Below are 24,295 nucleotides of genomic sequence, written 5' to 3' on the forward strand. Positions count from 1 at the left end.
TTATTTCTCAGACAGTGGCACCTTTCCCGATTCCCTTAGTGATCACTTACCCACATTCATACGTCGTTTGCCCTCTCCATTGCATCTTACACACACTTATATTACTATATGCCACCAAAAAACTTTCAATCCCATCACCTTCTCCAACTCTCTAAAAGCAATAAACTGGAATACTCTAAAAACTTTACCACTGGAACAAGCAGTCATCCACTTCAACACAACCTTCTTGAACCTCCTAGACCACCATGTTCCTTTAAGGACAAAAAGAATAAAAAACAAAACTGCTCCTTGGCTATCACAAAACACACTAGCAACCATGCACCTCAGAGATAAAGCTTGGGCATATTACCAAAAATGCAGGACTCCCCTCACTCATAATGAATTCAAAATGCTTAGGAACAAAGTAAAAAAATTAATCATCACAGATCGACAGAACGATTTTTCTATACTCCAAAACAATAACAAAACAAACCCCCAAAAGTTTTGGAAAGGCATCTCCACCCTTCTTAACCCCAGCAAATCAGACAACCCTAGCCCAGACCCTGAAGCTCCAGACATAGATCTGGCTACTCAGTTCAATACTTTTTTCATTGATTCCATATCCAAACTAACCTCATCATTCTCATCCTCTAACACCACCACACCCTCCACACTATCCCCATCATCCTCTTTCAATCCTATACCTCCTGTACCCCCATCTCTGCTTCCCCTCCTATTTCCCCTCCATCACCACCCCTCAATACCCCCTCCTCTCAACTTCCACCATTCTCACTCAAACCTGTACCCACATTCACCATAAAAAAACTCCTCCTGAAACTGAAACCATGCTCTCATGCCCCCAATAACATTCCTTCATACTATCTTGCTATAGCTGCAGAAGCCATTGCCTACCCCATCAGTATTCTAATCAACCGCTCCATTCAAGAAAGTTTAGTACCCCAAATCTGGAAAAAGGCTTATGTCATACCTTTGCACAAAGGTGGCAACAATAATAACATAACTAACTTCCGTCCCATCGCCATCCTATCCCCCATCTGTAAACTCCTGGAAAAGTGTATCCACCTACAACTCTTACCATATCTCATAGATAATAATCTACTTACTCCCACACAACATGGCTTTAGACCCGGTCACAGCACTATGACTGCCCTTCTCTCCTTCCTGGAAACTGTGAATAAAGCACGAGATTCAGGCCACATTGTCTCAACCCTTTTGCTAGACCTCTCCAAGACCTTCGACACTATCTCCCACAATTTACTCCTAACTAAACTCTCTAAGCTTAACCTGTCACCTTCCTCTCTGAATTGGTTCACTAGCTACTTATCTAATAGATGCCAAGCTGTAAAATGGAAAAAAGCCACCTCCCCATTCCGTAATACCCCAACTGGAGTCCCTCAAGGATCCATACTAGGCCCCCTTCTTTTCAATATATTCATAAATGACTTCCATAACTCCATCCCCTTCACTAACATCATCCAATATGCCAATGATTCAACTATTATCTGTTCTGCTACCTCTATACCTACCCTTCTAAAGCTCACACAAGATGTATTCTTAACCACCGAACTATGGATGAAAAAAAATCACCTCGCACTAAATGCATCTAAAACCAAACTAATGCTATTCATCCCATCCAAAGCCACCTCTTATAATATAAGTACATTCCCTATCACTAGTCATAGTAATACACCCATCAAACTAATTTCAGAGGCCAAATTATTAGGTGTCCAAATTGATAGTCAGCTCAAATTCTGCTTCCATCTTCAACTTAATATCAAAAAAACCCATAAAAAACTTGGTATGCTCTACCGACAAAATCGCTATTTAACACCCTCCACTAAAATCACCCTCTCCACCTCATTTCTCCTCCCCTCCCTCCTCTAGGTGCCTCACTCCTAACTAACCTACAATCTTCACTCAAATCACAACTCTCCTCTTGCTATAACAAAATTGCCAAGTTTGCTACTGGCCATAAGTCCACTTCACACCATTGCTCATCTCTCCACAAACTAAAATGGTTGGAACTCACCAATCATCTTACCTATACGCAACTTACTGTTGCCCACAAGCTAATTTTCTACCCTTCCCTCTGTCCTTCCCTTTCCCCTACCTTCAAAATGCACCTCCCTGATAGACTACTTAGATCTAACAACCAAAACCTAATAGAACTGTATAAACCATCTCATCCCCCAGGAAAAAATCTCCTGTCCCATAGTCTAGCTCGTCTCTGGAGCCCCCTACCACCACCCATCCGCACCACCTCAAACATCCGTTCTTTCAAAAAATCTCTTCGCTCACATCTATTTTCCCAGTGGGAATGCTCTTGCTTTCACCCCATATAATCTCCTCTCCTCTCTTCTTTTCTCCTCCTATCTCATACATCCTGATGTCACTTGTTTAAGCCTGGATACCGATTGCATAACATGCACCTCCTAGTGTAACATACCATATATGTAAAGTCACCTCTGTTATCATATTGTAAATTTTATTCTCTCTTTTGATTGTACTATATTAATATTAATCACTATTCTGTTGTATTTGTAATTGTTTTTACTAGGCTTTTGTAACTATAACTTTAACAATTTGTAACAAGATATTTTCACTGTAATTTTCTGCTTGGAGCTTTTCTCCCCAGGACTCCATTGAAAACGGGTTCTTTGTGACCCAATGGACTATCCTGGTAAACCAACTGCAAATAAATAAAATAAATAAATAAATGTTTACATGTTACTTCCACAGAGGAGGAATCAAAGGGTTCTTTTGTCTGTGGGCAATGCAAGATATGTAAAAAGATCAGAAATTTGTCAGGTTCAAAGGTAAATGAAAGAAAGTTCACTTCCTCTGAAAGTTTTAGTTGTGATTTGTGTGGCGTAGTTTACATCATCAGATGTGGTTGCACATCTATTAAATGGTATATGGGGCAAACCAAAAGGAAGGTAAAAATGTGTGTGTTGGAACATTTTAGGGATATTAGAAACATTAATTTGAATAGCCCCATTGCTGACCATTTTCACCAAGCTCATGGAGGTTCAGGTAACAGTTTTTCCCTAGTGTATTGGCAAAACCACAGTCAGCTATTGGGGGTGATTTTGCTTGTAAACCTTTAGAGTTAGAAAGTAGGCTAATTCTTAATTACAGGACCATGCAACCTAGGGGGCTAAATTTAGAAGTCAACTTGAACTTTTAAGGTTTTCACAGTGTATCTGAAGCATTTAAAAGTGAAATTGCTTGTATTTTTTAACATTGTATATGTGAGAAATTTTGCATAGGATATCCTTTGGGTTCTGCACTATGCACTTTATAATCAGTGAAGTGTGGTATAATTGTTTAATTGTTTTTTTTTTTTTTTTTGGTTTCCAATTATTTAATTAATTATGTGCAGAAATTTGTATAAAAAGGTTTGTTTGGTGCAAGGATATTAATCCTGGAAGGTGAAATGCCAAGGTACCAGAAGCACCAGTAAATAAATTTTAGAAGCAGAGAGAACAGCATGGCTCCAGGGTGTTTTTTTTTTTTTTTTAAATGTGTAGCAGTTCAGATAACTAAGGGCACAGGAAACAATCATTTAAACATAGTATTATGCTACTGAAGTCCAAGTATGAATGCAAAACATACAGAACCCAAATAAAACTCTGGATATGATAAAATGTTGTTATGATGTAACTATCCTTGCATTTCATGAAATAATCTGACAATTAAAACAGGCTATGAAAAAGAATTTGTAGATATTGGCTAGTATTCATAGTCACTTGCACAAATGTGATAGGGGTATTCCTGATGTTTATGAATGAGTGTAGCAAAGGCAAGATTCATAGAGATCATTATAGCTAATTTGTAATGCTGTAAAGAGTAATATGCTAATGAGGCAGTTTTGCAATTCATAGTCTGAAATCCCTGCAGTATAGACATCGATTGTTAAATGTGGTGCTTCATCTTTGTTACTGAAATTGCATTCCACAAACTTTTTTGTTCAAATATACACAAACACTTCCCTGACACACAAATAAATTATTCCCTAGCAAACCCTTCAGTAACAGTTCTCAGTATGCAGAAGCACGAGAAAGCAACATTTTCCCAAGTGACCACTTCAGTAAAATGTCCAGGTATGCACAAGCATTAAAATAAAACATTAACCCAAGTGACCCCTCCAGTAAAAATATCCAGGTATGTAGAAGCACCAACTAAGCTCCCCTCAGATCTCCATATTCTGACTGAAAACTGTTACTTTCTGGTGTAAATTCAGGGCTATTTACACACTTTGAACTCATAAGCATATGTGTAAAGCGGGTCTGTATTAGAACATCGAAGTTTCAGAACTTCGAATGTTCTAATATCGAACCCTAGTCAGCGAACGTTGAAAATAGCGAAGCTGCATAAAACCAATTTTTTTCCCAGGGAAAGAATTTGGTTGTCCGTTTCTGTCGCTTTGCTATTTTCAGCACTGTGGTGGAACGTTACGGGTCGGGTTCAGGTAAGTGTGCGATTGTGTGGACGTGAGGGTTAGGGTGGGTTAGGTGAGTTAGGGTTAGGGCGTGGGTCAGGTAAGTGTGCGATTGTGTGGACTTGAGGGTTAGGGTGTGGTAGGTGAGTTAGGGTTAGGTCGCTGGTGAGGTGAGTGTGCGATAGTGATGGACCTTAGGGTTAGGGTTTGCGTTAAGGTAAGTGGATAGTTAGTGGTGTATGTACAGTTTAGTGAAGGGTTAGATGTAATATTTTAGGTGTATGTGTGTGGATTGATGTTTGTTTGGTGTGCTTGTGTTGTGTGTATGTGTTTCGGAACAGCAATTTTTTCCCTAGGAAATAATTTGCTGTTCTGAATGTTCGATGTTGTCAGCATTCGCTGAATTGGGTTTGATATTAGAACATTCAAAGTTCTGACACTTCGATGTTCTAATATAGACCCATGTAAAGCCCCTTAACAGCGTACTAGCTGTCTGTCTATTGTTTGTGTTAATCATGTTACTCATTTGCGATAGGGGAGGCGTGTTCACAAAAAGTCCTCCACATTTCCATAGTCATCCTGAAAATGTGGGATTTGCATAACTATGTAGTGCCATACCTCCTGGACCACTGCCATGAAAATATGAAGCCCCAGACTATGAATATCACCCAGTATTTTATTACATTGTATGACACAGCTAGTCTATGAAAGTACCAGAGGCAAGCATATTTTGAATGTCATTCTAATAGATAACCCTAACTTAATTCGTAATTTGAGAGTAGGTATCCTATTTGTTGCTTTTTACCATTACACTTTAATATTTCAACTGAAGTTAAAGACATATACCATTAAGCCAGTCAAAAGATATAACTATGGTGGACTTGATTATAAATGTTTGTTTAAGTGCCAACAAAAATATGAACTGATATAAATTTACAACTACAACTGAAACCCCTTCATGTAACAGAAGGAGCCACACAATTCTTAACATATTCTGCCATTCTCCTATATGCCATTACCTATACATGCTAAAACCAATACCCTACAACTACACAGTTAAGCTAGAAGCCCATACACACAGAATAACATAAACTGGTAATAATACCACTCACATATGCTAATTACAGTATTGTACATCTACAGAAATTCTACCTTTTTTCAAGAACATTATTATTGCCACCCATATTAAAATCAGTTTCAACCATGTCTATTACTGCATAAGAAAACTTTCTGAAAGTTCTACACTTCATTTTATGCTTTGCCAAGACATTTTTATCCTGATATATTTTCTAGCCAACCTGTTTTCATTAACATATTCAGACAATGTTGTAATCATATTTCCAACGGGTCTATATCAGCTCTGCGAAAATCCAATACAGCGAATACCAAAATATCGACACGTATTAATCAAACCGCAAATACACCGAATGCACCAAACCGTGAAATTTAAAACATCAAACGGTCATAGTCGGCCAACCACACCACCCGCTACATACTACCTACCCAAACAAAATAAATAAGCCACATACAAACACTAACTAAACCCTACTCCTAACCCTAAAGTAAAGCACCAAAACCCAACTTCTAAGACTACACTAAACCCCACATAAACAACTATCTATGCACTATCCTTAACCCCTCCCTAACCTTAAGGTCCGTAACTACCGCACACTTCCCCTACGGAGATATACCCTAACAAAATAAATAATACACATAAATACATTTAACAAAACCCTACTTCTATATTACCTATCTATACACTTACCTTAACCCGCACCCTACCCTAAGGTCCATACTTATTGCACACTTACCTTACAGAGCTATACCGCAGATGGGCCAACCAAAATACTTTGACATTTCGGATTTCACTGTTTTGGACATTCGGTGTTTACGTAGTTCGCGCAATACGTGTTGATCATTTTGTATTTGCGGAAACAGTGTTTCGATCGTCTAATAGGGACCCATTTCCAACATAAAGAAACCTTCACATGATTCACAGGTGGCAAGATAAACTACTCCTTTCTTCATACAAGTGTATTGAGCTTTGGGAAATATCTTTCCATCTATATGTCTTTAAAGATAAACTGTGACCACTATAAATGAACCTGTAGTTCTTAAAATCCTTACACGGATATAGGTTCATAGGTGTGTACTAGGCTTATGGCCCTGGAGCCTTTACAAGCCTAACCCATAGAATTACCATGGCATTGTGCCACCTAACCTTAGTTCCCAGTGCCTCTGTCAAGTAGAGCCACTGGAGTGATCTCCGGTGTGAATTTTCTATTTCCCATTCACTCATCAAGAGGGCCAGTGAGGTACTCCGTTTGACATGTATGGGAAGTCTATTCCATAGCATGGGCAGTCTCTGAGTTATGAACCTGTCCCTCCAGCTTGTTCTGTTGATTATAATAATGAGGTTGAAGTCTCTGGAGTGTGTGGTGCGGAAGGACTGGGATTTCTTTAGCTGTAGCATTTCTAACAGAGCTTGGTTAGACATGGATTTGTAAGTCAAGCAAAGATCGCCTCTAAGTAGGCAATATGACACAAAGAATAGTTGGAGTTTTTTGAGTCTGTCCGTATAGGATAAGTGTTTAAGGCCTAGGATCCTCTTTGTGATGTACTTTTGCAAAGATATGTAACAAAAGGACCTCAAAAAAGTGTTTTGACTATTGATTTTGGATTTTCAAACAAATCTTTTAAATTTTGAGTGTTTTATATACAAATTTTGGTGAATTTCCAACAGTCTTCAATAAATCTGTGTTACCACTAATGATTTTCCATATGTCACTAATAATAGATTTAATACCTGGTGCATCCAAGTTAATTGGAATAAGAAAAACTCTGTAATAAGATTCATATACAGATACACTTTATTTCATAAGTTCATGTTTACTAGGCTAATGGCCAAAAGGGCCTTTTTAAACCTCTCATACCCTTGATAAGTGTAAGCAGGAGCTTAGAGATGAAAGATTTACAAGCAGAGGCCTGGGAGATGAGCCATTTACAGGCTGCCTGTGTCCATTAGAGACATTGGTGACAAACCCTGGGATGAATTTCCTGTTCCCCATCCAATTATTCAAGTTACACTTGAATTGGGTTAGGAAGGAAGACTGCTTCACATGGATGGGGAGCCTTTTCCAGAGACGGGGATAATCTCTGGGATACATACCTGTCTCTCCAGCAGGTCCTATTTATATCAGGGGTAAGGTTTAAGTCTTTATAATGGGTAATTCTTGTGCAGTTTGATTCCTGGAGGTCCATCAGGGTGAAGTCAGACAATGCCTTGTATCCCAGGTATATAACTCCCCTCAACTGCCTGTAGTTGACAGAATACAGGAATAGGGCCTTGATGCAGTCTGCATAGGATATGTTACATATTCTGTTAGAGAGGAACCTCTGTGGACATTAAAATGTTTGGATATGCTGGGTTAGGTACATACCAAAGGGGGCATTGTATTCAGTGATAGGTCTGATGAATGCTGAATACAGTGGAACAATGACTTCCATGGACCTAGATGCCATACTTTTGTTTATAAATTGTGCAACATAGAATGATTTCTTCACTACTGTACACAGATGATGGTCAAAGGCTAGATTATTGTCTATGTGTGTCCCCAAGTCCCAGACTGCTGGGTTAACTTTTAGGGGTGTGTTCTCAGCATGATACTTACTAGGGTTAGATGACTTCCCAAAGGATACTATTATGCATTTCATGGCATTTAGTTTTAGTCCATGGCTCTGATACCAGTTATTTGTTTGTGTTCACCCTTCCTGGAGAACATTTGTGTGGTTGGTGGATTCAATGACAGCTCCTAAGTTGCAATTATCTGCAAATATAGTCAGCCAGACCCTATTGACATTGGCCTTGACTTCAGAGAAGTGGTCCCAAGACTGATCCCTGAGGGACTCCACTTGTGACTGGCTTCTTTGTAGAGGTGGACTCACCAGTTATAACTTCATGGGTCCTGACTGTGAGTCAGCTGGCTAACCATCAGGTGACATAAGGATTTGTACGTTACCTCTTGAGTTTGTCAACAGTGCCAGAGTGGGGTACTGTGCCAAATGCTTTGGCCAGGTGACGGTAGGGAGTGCGAAACATTTTGCGCTCATCTATTGTTTTGGTGACCTTCTCAATGAAGTCCACCTGGTTAAGTAGATATGACTTGCCTTGACAAAACCAAATTGGGTTGGGTCCAGTATCTGAAGATTTCCTGTGTCACTATTGATCATTTCCATGATAATTCCTTCCATGGCTTTGCACATGAGACTAGTTTGACTTATGAGTCTGTAGTTGCCAGGGTCTGTAGATGGCCCACCTTTGTGCAGAGAGATGAGGCACAGAGTCTGTTTGGAAACTACGGTTAAATAATAATTCCAGAAGGCCTGATAGGACATGTTTCATGCCATTTGCATGCAGTGTTCCTATCCTTAGAGAAAGCATTAAGGACCTGTTCTGTAGTAATAGCAGGAAGTTATATTTCATGGTATTCTTTGAGGGAAGCTTGAGGAAGAGAGAGGGGTACAGTTGGAGCTGAATTTATCAGCCAATAGGTTTGCTATATGTTCTGGCTCACTATAGGTGGCTCCATTAACAATAAGTTCTGCACACAATTCTGTATTGCCTTTGAGGCTGCAGCATGCGCATATAGCCAAAATCCCAGACCACTTTCTTGCAAACTATAAGTCCCCCTCCATGACCCAGGAAACCATGCCTTGTGATTGCTCTTGGCCTGGGAGGCCACATTTACCTTACATTTGGCTTTGTTAGACTTTATTTGTCCTCTGAGGTGGTTGTTTAATTTGATGAGAGTGCATTTATCCTTCTAGATGCTGCACTTCCTAATTTTAGCCATGATTTTCCTCCTTTTGTTATACAGCCTATTGCTGTTGTGATTCCACCAGGGTGGCTTGTTTTTTGAGTTAGTTCTGTACTACTTCTGGTGGGCACAGCTGTCTCTATGCAGCTAATAACATTCTTGTATAGGGTTTCTGTGAACAGTTTCATGTAGGCAGCAGTGTTCTCAGGGTTTATGGAGGCTTGAAACTTTGCCAGGTTATCACTTAATAGTAGAAGTTAGCCTTAGATTAGTTCCTGAATATTCCAGGGTTAGCTGGGGATCCAAATTTTATTTTTACTTCAGAGGAGACCATTTTGTGGCCTGACCTTACCAGAGAAAGTATAGGTGTGTAGCACTCTCCCATGTTGGTGAAGACCAGAGCCAGTATGGTTGCACCCCTGCCTGGTTGATGCATTGACAATCTGGTCCATGGAGTTTGTGTTTACAAAATTCATGATTCTTTGTGCCTGTACATTTGGTGTCATTTATGATTCCCAGTTAAAAGTGGAATAATTAAAGTCACCCATAAATATGGTATTGGGTTGGATCATGAGTGTTTCCAATAAGTTTAAATACATGTTATAGGTTTCCTGGGTCATGGAGGGGGACTTATAGCTTGCAGGGGTTTTGTACGGGATTTTGGCTATGGTGATTTGAATGTGGAGAAGCTCAAGTGCATTGTTCTGTATGACCAGCCTTGAGGTATATTTATTTTTGATGTTAATTGTTTATTTATTTAACATTTGTTTACCGGGAAAGTCCGACTGGGTATGAGCCCATTTTCAGCGAAGGTCTGGGGAGAAAAGCTCACATTAAACAGATTTAAAACATTGAACAATGGTTAGAAATATTAAGACAATAACGAAGTAGTACAATATGTGAAATACAATAAAAGAAAAATAAGCAAAATATAAAGGCAAGCAATAAAGTTGATCATACATTATTTACAAGGTAGAAGAGAGTTCCTAATGTGCATGTTATATAATGATGCATGAAAAATATTTAACAGAATAAATAATAGGTCATAAAAGCAATATACTTTTTTCTGGCAGGAGAACTAGATAGTAAATTTCAGTCATATTCTGGGACAGATAAAGGTTAGTGTAATAATATAAAGAAAGGACATTGGAATGTTAAGGAATTAAAGAGAGATGAGTCTAGAAAGTAGGTAAAGCAGGAAAGGAAGTAGGATACATCAAGAGAAAGCCTATTAACAGTGGGGAAGAAGGGCATAGAAGAGTACTAAGATGGCAAGGAGCATGGGCAGACCCAATTGTTGGTTAGATGTTCTTTCAGCCTAGACTTGAAAGAACAATAGTGGGGTATAAGTCTGATTACTTCTGAAATGCTATTCCATGATTTGGCAACATAGTGAGAGTACAGACTAACCCCGATAGATCTTTGAGGTTTATAAAAGATAGTAGATACTTGTCGCAGGCGCGTAGGTCATGAGATGGAATATAGTGTTGAAATAGCGATGATGTAGTTTGCGAAAATGAGGGGTTGTACAGTAATTTGGGAGTTAATGTTAGTTGATTAAAGGTGAGAAGGTGGGGTAGTTCAAGCCAATTTAGGGACTTGGAAGCATAGCAATGGTGAGAGTAGTGGGCCTGCACTGTGGAAAATTTAGCTACCTTATTATAACATTAAGTAAGTTTTGCTTTGAAGGAAGAGTAAAGATGGGATAGGATAGGTGAAAAATATAGAAGGGAGGGTAAGAGGTAGGTAGTGGCAAGTGTTGCTCTTGTGGAGATGGAGATAAATTTCGTAGCTCTATACATCCTGCCTAATTTTTATTAGTTTTTTTATGATAAGACTAAAACAAGCAAGATAGGAGCACTTCAGGCAAACAGCGAGTATTCACTAAAACCACAGAAGCTGTCTGAAGAGGTAACACTTTAATAGTTGAAATAAAATAAAAACACGTATCAAAAGATTAGTGCTTTCGCACTAGTAACAGTACTTCTTCAGATATAAATTTCTTAGCCTATACAGCATGCCCAATTTTTGATTATTTTTTTTATGATGTTGCTGATATGTACGTCAAACTTAAGATTATTGTCAATACTTACACCTAACAGTTTTATATGTGAAACCACATTGATTAAAGTATTGTTCAGAGAAGTAATAGCAAAGTTAGATGCACCTGGAGAAAAGTGTTTCAGTAAAAATAGTAGAAGTGTTGTTTTTTGGGGTTAAGTAGTAAATGGCTGTTGGTGAGCCAAGACTCAATGGAATTGAATGCTTCTTGTGTTAAACTCTTTAGATGAGAGAGTCCTGGCAGAGCAGATTAATGTAGTGTCATCAGCATATTGAATTGGGGTGGCTTGTTTGCTGGCAGTATTAAGATGGTTAATAAAAATGTTGAAGAGAAGTGGACCTAGTATTGAGCCTTGGAGTACCCCAGTGCTAACAGGTAAGTAAGGAGAGGTTAGAGTTCCATTTGACAGACTGATATCTGTTAGAGAGATAGCTAGTGAACCATTGTAAGGATGTTTTGGTTAAGCTCAGAAGAGATAGTTGGGATAAGAGTTGGGGGTGGGAGACAGTATGAAAGGCTTTGGATAGATCTAAGAACAGAGAAGAGACAAACTTTCCAGAGTCACGAGCTTTGTTAACAGTGTCAGTAAAGGATAGTAGAGCAGTGAAAGTGCTGTGTGCTGGTCTGAATCCATGTTGGGTGGAAGAGAAAAGATTATTGTCAAGGAGGTACTGAAGAAGTTGTTTATGAATACATTTTTCTAGAATTTTTCATAGTGGTGAAAGAATAGCAATTGGCCTACACTTAGAGATTTCTGTGGAGGTGCCACCTTTGTGGAGAGTAAGGATGAAGGATTGTTTTCCACAGGGAGGGGACATAGGTTCATAGGTTCATAGGTTCATACTAGGCTATCTGCCCTGAGGCAATTATAAGCCTAGCCTGATTCTGTATGGCTTATGCCACCCCTTGATTTGAGTATACTGTGCACTTTTTAAGGTTTAGTTTACTGTGCCTCTGTCTAATAGTGACACAGGAGTAATCCCTGGGACAAACCTACGATCCCCCATCCACCTATCGAGATTCTTCTTGAAAAGATTCAATGAGGTGCTCTGCCTCACATGAACTGGAATTCTATTCCAGAGCGAAGGGAGCCTCTGGGTTATGAACTTGTCCCTCCAGCAAGTTCTATTTATTTCTGTGCTGAGGCTCAAGTCCCTCGAGCGTGTGGCTCTAAGGGATTTAGATTTACTGAGGTGGAGCATGTCCATTAATTCTGGATTTGACATAGCTTTGTATGTCAGGCATAGATCGCCTCGAAGTAGGCGGTATGCAACTGAGTAGAGCTGGAGTTTTTTTAACCGAGCAGCATATGGCATCTGTTTGAGACCCTTGATCCTCTTGGTGAGATACTTTTTGGGTCTTTCTAATTGCTGCAGGTGACGGGTATGGTACATCCCAAAAGGGGCATTGTATTCTATGATGGGCCTGATGAGGGATGAATAAAGGGGCACGATTACCTCTCTTGATCTAGATGTGAAACCCTTCGTGATGAGGTGGGCTATGTAGAAGGTCTTTCTAACCACTTTGGCAATGTGGTTTTCAAAGGAGAGATTGCTATCAACTTGGGTCCCCAGGTCCCTAATAACTTTCTCTGTACTTAATGGGTTTCCGCCTATGTGGTAATTTGTGGGCACATTGTTTTTGCCAAAGGGTATGACTATACATTTTTGGCATTTAGCTTTAAACCATGGCGCTGGCACCAGTTATCTGCCTCTGTGAGACCTTTTGAAGGATGTTTGTGTCAGCTGGAGAATTGATTATGGTGCCCAGTTTGCAGTCGTCTGAACTTGGTGAGCCATAGTCCTCCCACATTTGCCTGTACCTCGGAAAAGTATATACCGAACAAGAGTGGTCCCAGGACAGAACCCTGTGGGATGCCACTTGTGACCGGTTTCAAGTCTGACATGGCTCCAGCAACTCTCACTCTGTGGGTTCTGTCTTTGAGCCAGTTTGCGACCCATCTTGTGACATAGGGGTTTATATTTAAGCTGGATAGCTTATCTATGATGCCCGAGTGGGGTATTGTGTCAAATGCCTTTGCAAGGTCCAGATAGGCTGTGTGGACTACCTTCCCTTCATCTATGGCTTTGGTGACTGTTTCAAAGTCAACCAGGTTCAAAAGGCAGGATCTGCCCTTGACAAAGCCGAACTGGGTAGGATCTAGTGTCTGTAGGTCCCCAATGTCTTTGTTTATGAGCTCCATGATGATCCTCTCCATAGCCTTGCAGACTAAGCTAGTCAGGCTTATGGGGCGATAGTTTTCAGGGTCCGTAGAGGCTCCACCTTTGTGGAGTGGGACCACTGTTGCTGTACACCATTCTGTGGGCACATATCCTGTAGTGAGGCTGAGATTGTATAGCTGTTTTATTTGAGGGATTAGTTCCTCTTGGAGTTCATGTAGGATGCAACCTGGGACGCCATCTGGTCCCATGGAAGCAGTGTTTTTTGCTTTGGAGAGGGCAGCCTTCACCTGAGCATCAGAGATGTTTAGGAGGCAGCCCTCTGCTGGGATAGATACTTGCACTTTTGGGGGGGAGGGGGTGGAGAAGTTTGCACTGAACCTGTCTGCCAGGATATTGACGATTTCTGTGGGTTCAGTGTATTTTCTGTCATTTAGAATCAACTCAGAACAAGTCTGGGAGTTGCATCCCAGGTTTCTAACATAACTGAAAAAAGCCTTATGAGTGTCTTTGGTGTCCTGTGCAATTTTTCTCTCGAAGCTGGCCTTGGAGGATTTTATGAGGGATCATAATTTTTTGCTAGTACTGATCAGAGATGCCTTCCCTATTAGGGATTTTGCTCTATCATGTAGTAGCTTCCTCCTTCTGTTGTACAGTTTATTTATGGCAGGGGTCCACCAGACTGGACACCTGCCTTTGGATGATTGGGTCTTGGTTTTGTTTGGGATAGCATGATCCATGCATTCCTGGAGATGTCCGTAGAATGCATTTGTATAGGATTCTGCAGTTTGGGCCATAGTTTCCACTGGCCCTGGGGCCTTGAAGGATTCCACTTTGGTTTTGAGAAGTGAGAAGTTCGCTTTTGAGAAGTTTTTCACTGTGGTTTTCTGGGCTGGGGGTGGGGTCGGGATGTGGACATCCACTGAAATTAATTTATGGTCTGATCTTAGCAATGAGGGATATACTTCTGGTGTGGAGCATAGAGTCCCCATGTTGGTAATGATCAGGTCTAGTATGTTGTCCCCTCTTGTGGGAGTGGTGACTAGTTGTTCCATAGCATTTGAGTTTATAATTTCCAGGAATCTTTGGACTAAGGTGCTGGGGCTTGAGTAGTGCTCCCAGTCAATGTTTGGGTAGTTGAAGTCACCCAATATAATGGTGTTCGGAGAGATCTTCATGTTCTCCAATGTTTTCAGGAAAGCCGAGTGGGATTCCTGACTTTGAGAGGGTGGTCTGTAGGATGCTATAAACTGAAAAGCAGTCTTGCCCACTGTTAGTTGAACATGGATGGTCTCCGATACTTCGTGCAATGCCACTAACCTGGAGGTGTGGATATCCTTGATAAATATGGAAACTCCCCCTCCTTTTGTGGTTCGGTCCGGGTTTTGGGGCCGAAAAGAATGATATGAGGTATAGCCTGGTAGTGCTGGGGTGCTCTCTGGAGCCTTGAACCAGGTTTCTGTCACTGCACAGATATTGATGGTCTCCATACTGAGGAGAGCTTCGAGTGCGTGCATCTTGAGGTTAAGACTTCTGGCATTTAGCAGCATTACCCTTAGTTTCTTGTTCCTTGTGCTGTCTATGGGGGTGGGTTTGACTTTTGAGCCTTGCCTAAAAAAGGCACTATGGGGGTGGCAAGAGCCTTTGCCAATATGCGAAAGCCCAGTGATGACAGATGCAAGCCATCCCTAGCAAAGCAACGTGGCTTGTCGAGCATGTCATCCCAGGCTGACAGACACTGGATCCCCTTTGAATGACACCAAAATTTTAGCCAATTGTTAAAATCGATCATTTTGTCTTTGTACTGTGGCATCATTCTAGGTGAGGGTAAGATGCTGCTCAAGGTCAGGGTCATACCAGCCTGGGCTACATGATCAGAGAGCTCCTCTATGTCTCTTTTCATGTAGTCCAGGGAGGTACGTCTCAGATCATTAACACCAGCATGTACAATGACTGAGTCATATTTGTATTTGCTTTGGAGTGACCTGAGTGCTTGCGTTATTTGGCAGATCCTAGCACCCGACAAGCAGCTCACCGTGACCTTCTCTTTATTCAGCCTGGTGAGCGGGACGTCAGTGTGTCTGACAATAGAGTCACCTATTACAAGAGTATCAGGTGTGTTATTCAGCCTTAAGGGCTGTGGCTGCTTGGTACACTGACTTTGTGGGCTATGTGTTGTGCGTGTTTTGTTTTGAGGTAGCGTTTGCTTGGTTGTCTGCTTTGGAGGTCTCTGTTGCTTAGGTAGATTTTTATTTAGAGCCTCCGAGTATGTTTTTGTGTATTTATGTGTTTGGTTCGCTGATGTGGTGGGACTATGTGATACTGGAATTGTGTTGTGTGAGGTTACCTTCTCCTCCTGACTGGTTACACCAGTTTTGAGATGAGAGAGCTCAGCCTCCAGTTTGGCTAAATAGTTGCATCTCTCACATATATTTGAACTTGTTTGGAGGAGGAGAGGGTTGTCCGTGTACATGAGACAGTTGTAACATTGCCTCAAAATTCCCAGATTCACCAGCTGGACTGGAGAGGAAACCATTGACTGACCTTTGGACATGCTAGAGTAATATAGGGAAACTGAATTTAAGACGGACCAATAGAGGACAGGGTAATCGTAGAGAGTATAAGAGTAAGTAGTGCTTATGGTTTAATAGTGCTAACTTGTAGGATTACTTAATTGGACCAGTGAAGGGCCTTAGAATGAGAATATGGTGTTTAAATTGAGAGATAGAGCAGTTCTAAGGGAAAAAGTGAAGAGCAGACTTTGTGGAGCCAGGAATAGTTTAAACCCAATTAGACGGCGCTGCCCGCTGTTGCGCTATGCACAAAAACGCGCAAAACCACGCAAAAGAGGGTTTTAAGAGAGGAAGATGAATGAGTTTTGGAATTGACCCAAAATGGCCAATAAAAGTACAGTTTCAAGTCAGTAACCACTCCCACAGGGGCAGGCAGGCTGCTCAATGTTTTTCACTGCCACTGATCAACAGAGAGACTTCCCTTTAGCCCAAGCAAAAAATGGCCTCACAGAAACTTACAAACAGTTCAAGAACAGCAAGCCTGTAACTGAACTTTTTTAAATCTCAGAAAAGTAGGGAAAAAGCAAGATTTTTTTTTTTTGTTTTTTCAGAGATAGCAGAGGTTCACAAGTATCAACAAGTTATAACAGTGCAGTAAATGACCCCACACAAGAGTGCTAGGCCAAAGACAGATAAAATGCAAGTTTTGAGAAAAAAACAATTTTAAAAATAAGTGCAAACAGGAAATTCAGTAAACAGCTCTAGGTTGTGCTCTAAATACAGTTACTAATGCAGAAATCAAGTTTAACAAGCCAGAAAATGCTCAAAATAGGCGGCTATGCAGAAAAACTTAGCAAATAAACAGAGGAAAAATACTTAAAATCTCAAAAGTGGCTCCTTTCTAAATTCCTTGATGGATGTATTAATGATTGTTGAGACAGGGGAGGCAATTGAGTCAGCAGACATTTTTAAAAATTCATTAGGAAGTTGTCTGCAGAGGGGGAACATGGCCTGAATTGCACAGGAGGGATTTGATAAAGGAAGTAAAAACCAATTGAAGGAAAAATGTGGAGTGACAGCTAATAGGAGGCTGAGAGAGGTAGAGTGAGATGGAGGGAATTTGTTAGTGATGGAAGCTATGCTATAAATGAAGTAAGAGTTAAATTGAGTTGCTATATCAGGGGAGGTACTAACACAGGATGGTTGGGGAGAGGATTGACTTCATGGGTTTAGGATTTTATTTTGATAGTGTGCCAGAAGGTTTTTGGACTGGATTTGTGCTGATCTTTTGGCTTTGCATAGAACTGTTTTTTGTTTAAATGAACCTGTTTCTTTACAAGGTTTTGAAATGCTGTAAATTACTGTGAGTTTTATGTTTTAAATAAGTTGTCCAAGCCTTGTCTCTTTTTTTGCATGAGTGATCTGGTACAGACACCTCCACCTTTAGAACCTGTCTGTATAGTAGCTGGTCTAAATGTCTGGAAGGCATTATAACCTTGCATTGCTGGTGTGCTCCCTACAGCTTTAAACCACGTCTCAGTGACCGCACAGACATCAGCATTCTATAGGAGTGGAGTTTTTTACTTAGGCTGCTGGCATTGAGCAGTAATACATTTAGATTTTCTTGGTCTTGATTTGCTATGTCAAAAGTTCTTTCAGTTTGACATTGCCTAAAAAAAGTACTATGGGGAGGGCAATGTTTTAGCTGACCATAGCCTTCCTTGCTGACAAATATTGCACATCCTTAGAATAACATCAGAACTAAGCCAATTATTAAAGTCAGTCATCTTTTGTTCATATGGTGGCATCATCATTTGAGATGGTAAAATGCTTCTCAATACTAGACTCATTTTAGCCTGGGACACATATTCTGAGAGCTCCATGAATCCTCTCTTCATATAGTCTAGGGAAGTATGTCTCAGATCATTTATACCCACATGGACTATGTCTGTGTCATATTGGTACTTGTAGCCCAGTGACCTGAGTGTGAGAGTAATGTGGCAGATTCTGCTCCCTGATAAGCAACTGACCATGACTTTCTCCTTATTCAGCCTGGTGACAGGGACATCAGTATATCTCACAATGGAGTCTCCAATTGCCAGAATGCTGGATTGTGTGGTGACTTACCTTATGGACATAGAAGTAGAGGCTCCATGAGATGTGGCTGTATGTGTTGATGTGAGTGTTGTTTTGCAAGAGTGCATTCAGAGCTACTGAGGGTAATTGTTATGTGTACTTCATCTAGGATGTCTTTGGGGTTGAGGAAGGTTACATTTAAGTGCTTCAGCATATGTGGGTCTATTTGTCCGCTTTAAAATTGTGTGTGATGGGTGCAGTGTGTGTACTACTAACAACCTTATTGACATTCCAGTTGTGCTTTTAAAGGAAAAATGTCAACTCAAGGTGTCTGTCTCTATGCAGAGCAATGGCAAACACTTGAAGAAAAACTAATAAGGAGATCCTGATTATTTATGAAAGAAGTATTTTTGCAGATATTATGAAGTTAGGTTGGACATCAGGAAATCAAGCAGTATGCTCCTTTGCTTTTTCTCTCACCAGAAGCAAAACAGTATTATCAGTCCTAAGATAAGACATAGGTCATATGCTCTTTGGTGATCCACTGTCTTGTTCCAGATGATGCAAGGGTCTGCAGGCTTGTTGTGGCCCTTTCCTGGTAGATGCCTTGAATTGCAACCAGACCAGTCAGGAAGGTGAAACACAGACACTCGCTGCCCAATTAGAAACAGTCAGGAATCAATGCAGTCTGCTCCTTCTCTCACCAGGAGCAAAATATAATGACAAATTATAAGCTGGTGCCTATGAAGGCATTAATAGGCCTTCTCGTGATCACCAGTCTCCAGGAAGTAATGTCCTCTGCTCATTATCTCACAAAAAGTTAACCAGAAAGAATAATCCCAAGATGACTACTGAGAGGCAGAATGTGGGCTCTCCAGTAATTGGTGGTCTTGGAGTAGATGTCGGAGATTTTAAAGCTAAGATGGGGGAAAAAGGTTTAATATCTTATGACCTGTAGTGTGCACTTAGCGGTTAGCTATAACAGAGGGAATAACTTAAGCTTTAGCTATCTAAGTGGAGAGCCACTAATTTTAAAAGAGTAATACATATCAGAAGGGAGTGGGCACATTCTATTCTACTTCTAATTTCTGTTAGCTATCAGCTGCTTCATTGCACATATATTTTTTGTAAATAGCAACACTTCCATGTTACGTTACCTATCTAGATGGTTTTCTGTAATACAGTGTAATGCCAACATAGATATTAACTTGTTGCTCTAGACTTACATAGGTATTTCATCTTCTGTTACTTTTATAACATGTAATTTGACCTATATAAACTTTCTATGTAACTGTTTACTGTCAATTTGTACAATCTTGAATTTATATATATTTTTTCATTTGTACAGTCTTGCATTTATGTCATTTTTCATATTTTTTTATTTTTTTTTCTCCTGGGGTCTCCACTAAAAATGGGCCTTTGGCTCAGTTGGACTAACCCAATTAACAAATGACAAATAAATAAATAAATAAAGCTGAAGGGGAGTGATAATTGTGTACTTACTCACAATAGCCAATGAAAGAGGAGAGGCAAGGAGTTATGTGGTCAAATTAAGATAAGGGTCAGGCAACCAGAAAGACAGTTAAGTTTAAAAACACAACAGCAGCAGGATGAAATGGTGGGGAAAAACTGCATTTCAGTGTGACTAATAAAAGGCACAGCTGTAGTCTGTTTCCTAGTTTAAATATGTAGTTAAAAGTAGAATACAAGTAAAACACAGTATAAAGAAAATACATCAATATATACAAAACAGAAGAAGGCAATGAAGCAATACAAACTTCAAGAAAGCAAAAAACAAACTAACCTTCCCTCACAGCAAGTTGTGGCAGAGTCTGGGTGAGCTTAGCCACTAAAGTGTTGAAATGTTTTATTTTACCCCTTAAATAGAAGGCTTAGCTCCTCGCTCCACCCTCATTTCACAGGTAATTAACCTTAATTGACCTGCTCTAATTTTTGTGTGACTCGAGAGGCACAGCTGTGGTATTGTTTGTTTAAACCACTGTTTATTTAGTGAAAACGAGATGACGGCTTTCGCATTTGACAGAGATTCATCAGATCTAAGTTACACATATAAGTAAGAAATAATACATACTTTTCTATTTTACATATAAAAAGTCACGTAAATTACAATAAAGGCATTAAACCACATTTAAACAGATCACAAAGACAGTGATAGGAACAGTGGTACATACATAGTTTGCATTTTTATTTTGATTAGTATATTTTCATTGTATTGTATGCAAAAAGAAAGAAAAAAAACAAGCTTGGGCAGGTGCATCCTAATTGAATCTATTATTTCTTGGAGTCTTAGTTGGTGCAGGAACTGTCACTGCATTCATAAAAATACGTCATCTGATTATTAAACATTGCTATGGCATATGAAAGCTAATTCATGAGCAAAACCAGTCAAGTGGGTTTTAAGCTTAAACTCTGTATGAAATGCTGTGATGGGAAAGGGAATGAGATTGGTGGTTATCAGAACTCAAGAAAAAGTCTATTGCTGAGTTAAGAGGTGCAATTAGGGTTGGAAAACTATATGTACGTCTAGCAAGTCTTGTTGCTATATGTGGTATGTGTGTCTGATGGTCCGGTATAGTGGTAGCTTTACATTAATGTTTTTTTAAAGTAAGATGTAGGGTTGGGGTTGTAGCAGGAACAGGGTTAAAGTTAGGGGTAACATGCATTAGCAATAACCGTCATTGATGTGATCCATTTAAGTGCTCAGATTAAAGCCTTTATTATAATTTGTATGGCTTTTTCAGGTCATTGAGTGTTAATGGCATTTTATTACAGTCTAATGGAAAATTTCAAATTATATCTGCAACTTTCAAAGCAAAGAGTTCTTAGAAAGCAAAATATAATGGTGATTGGAAATATGGTCAATGAATGAAACAATGTATACTGAACTTACCCCCCTGAGTTTTGCCAGGGCATGGACAGTATTTTTAATTGTGTCAGTTGGTATTATATCAGCATTGTCTCCATACAGGTACTCCTTTCGTGCATTTAGTGTGAGTTGTACATTCACCTCCATTTCTTTGATGTAATGCTGCTTTCCTTCCCGTCTGATGTGCAGTACCTTTACTGCATTCTTACCATAGCCAGTGCGGACAAATTCAACATCTCCATCCTGTGGTAACAAAAAAAGAATTTGCCATTTAGCGATGTATACAAGAAGTATTTGTAAACCATAATAGCATTTGTGAGAGATGGTAGCACATGCCTGTATAACATCTATTCAGATTACAATTAACACTGGATTCTTCAGCATTTGATTCAGTACAGCTCAATATATTTAACAGTTGAAAAGTATTGCTGTCTTTGGAAACTGAATTGTATGTGATGCTTTCATAATGTAATTTTAAAGTGTTATAAAGCTACTTAAACAACTGCAAATCTGTATTTCCTCGTATATACACCACTTATTTGCAGTCAACAGAAGGCCCATCAGATATTAATGTGATTAGTTGGTCAAGTGTAGTCACCTGTTTGGGTGGATTTAATGCCTCTAGCATTTACTACCAAAAATATATATATTTAATTATGCACTGTATTGTGTGCCGTGTGGCATACATTTTCACGTACAATCCCTCTGCTGCTGTTGATTTATGAATTTGTGACTTTGCTTCTGTTTATGTACAAGACTGTTTATAATTTTAATTTTCTTTATCTCTCTCTCTCCTGCACTCACCAACATACATTTCTTTATTATTTTCAGTAATGGGCTTTGTTTTGTGAGCATTAACAAAAGCTGCGAGTATAGTAACTTTTAAGACTACTATTTAACAAAAGCCTGATATGCTATTGTTTTTTTTTTTTTTTGAAAATTCCAGCTTTTGGAAAAGTGCTCTTTGACAAACTGCTATGCTACTTTATAAAATGGTTGAGAACATGTGTTTGAGGTCTAAAATACAGATATGGTGGAAATTAGCCATTATAAGAAATTCTTGAGAAGTTTCAAATGATTTTGTCTACCTACCCTGCCTCCTGCACCTCTCCTTGACCTTGAGATCACAGAGTGCATGCCCTTTACATGATGTAGGTCTCCTCATCCACTTGGTCACCATCTTCCCTCACATGGCAGAAGCTATGGACATTACATTGGTCATTGTCCCTCAAATAGCAAGAGCTCTGCCACAAGGCAAACATCTGCAAACTTTTTCAAGAACAATATTGTTATTGTGTAATAGCCTGTGGACATTACATCAGTCCCTCTTCCTTAAATAGCAGGACAATGATTACACAATAGATACACTATAGCTAGATCTGGCCAAGGCCTCTAACACTATTCTCTGTACAGGCATTAATTACAGTCTTGAAATTAATATAAATTGTTATGTTGTGGGCTAGATAGCTAACCGGTTGTCTGACAGAACCCATCTGGTTAGAATCACAGGTACCACTTCTGAAAATAAAAAAAAAAGTTACTGGTGGTATAACACAGAGAGCCATGATGGGCCATCTCCCATTTGGCATCAACTCTTCAGACCTTGAGGACGACACTCCTAGCCTATGGTTCTCTAAGCCAACAGATAACTGTAAACTAGGTGTTATTATTTGATCTTCCACTGACACACAATTGCTCTAACATGGGTTAGACCATGTTAACAATTTGTGCAAGGACAATGGTCTTAAATTAAATGTGAAAAAAATGTGGCATGGTTAGTTTTGGTAAACAAAACATTTTCTGTTACCATGTAGGCGATACAATCCTGTAATACTTCATTGTTGTAAGGAATCGAAGAACTCCTGTTGATAATTTCTTATCATTTGACCATCATGTCTTGGCAGTAGCTCAGAAAGACTTCTATGTGGTTCATCTAATTTTCAAAGGCATCTCACCTAATTCCAGAGAAGTCTAAATTCCTCTTTACACATATCTTGTTAGCCCCATTATTGAAAGCAATACCCCTTTTGGCAAGTATTCACCTAAGCATACCATTTGAAAGACCTCAGAGCGTCCTAATTAAAATTTCATAGGCCTAATCTAAGTCATCAGGGAAGACTTACAGCCTTCTCTCTGTACTCAGCTTCTTATAGACTTTTGATTTCCTGCTCTTTTTCAGAATAAATATTTCTTCAAAAAGCCATTTAAAGGCACTACACCTTCATCAACAGATACATAAGACATAATTGCATGATGGATTCATATCCAAATGTGTACTCTTGTCTCTAGAACAAGCTGCCACTACATGTCAATCAGACCTTCCCACCTTCACAGTAAACCTAGATAACTGAATGAAAAACTTCAGATTCTCTACTAATATATCTTGTACTGCCCTCATTTAAGCCAGTGGGAACTACTGAATATAAGTTATTGACTAGACTGGTAATGATCTACAGATTGGCTGCCCAGCAGGAAGAAACTATAATGGATTTTCCATGACTTTGTACAGCAAGGTGGGCCAAAACCATAATAGCAATCACCAGAGGACCTGGAGTGATTTGCCCTATACTTACCCCTAGGAAAACATTCCTCACTAATTATGCAGTTTGAAAGCAGCTTTTAAGAGGACATTAAATCATGTGGGATTCAGTCTGGTGTAATTCTGTGGGACAGCTAATTTTGTAATTGTAATGCCATAGACCCAAATAATCATGAGAAGAGAAGGTGTAGAAAGCAGTTAACAGTGTACAAGTCTTCCATTACGGTAAAAATAAGACGTGTAAGTTAGGGGTACTCCTAATGAAGGAAAGGTAGAGGAGGTGAGCAGTTAATGGGCATTAATATGGACCATTCAATAACTCTCTTGTTTACCATGCAGGACAAAAATAATGTACATTTTGGGGTATGTGTACATTTTCTGAGGCTAGAAAGCATGAACTAATGAGGCAAGAAAGCAGATAGATGGGTTTCAGGAATTCAGAATGCAACACAGAGTGCAACAGCCTTATGAGCATGAAATAGAAGCAATTTTTGCTTTTGGTGCATCAGTAAGTAAACTTGTTGAGAAGGTTGAGCGTAATTTGTATTCATTTGGGTGTAGTGATTAGGGTCTGGTTAGAAGCAAAGTCATAATAACAATAATGCATGGCTTGTTATACCAGAAACAAATGTGACATACAACTTAAATAGTATGGTTCCATATAATTCCAAGATTGTTATGGTGGCATATGGAAAAACCCAAGGGGATAGAGTGGGCCAGGAGTCTTAGTTATAAAACAATGCTTAAGGAAACCTAAATGGGGAATTTAGGTAAGAAACT

At 39.6% G+C, this 24,295-nt stretch overlaps 1 protein-coding gene across 1 annotated transcript in view; it reads right to left on the minus strand.

Moving 5' to 3' along the window:
• The window catches only part of LOC122809027 (uricase-like), a 285,205-nt gene that overhangs the window by 196,993 nt on the left and 63,917 nt on the right, over positions 1-24,295 (minus strand). Inside the window, exon 2 of the mRNA XM_044080229.1 lies at positions 21,001-21,219. Within this exon, the coding sequence (XP_043936164.1) occupies positions 21,001-21,219 (219 nt within the window). The remainder of the gene's footprint in view (positions 1-21,000; positions 21,220-24,295) is intronic.

The sequence above is a fragment of the Protopterus annectens genome, chromosome 8.part0 (genome assembly GCF_019279795.1).
Source record: "Protopterus annectens isolate FY-2018-M chromosome 8.part0, PAN1.0, whole genome shotgun sequence".
Classification (NCBI taxonomy): Eukaryota; Metazoa; Chordata; order Ceratodontiformes; family Protopteridae; genus Protopterus; species Protopterus annectens.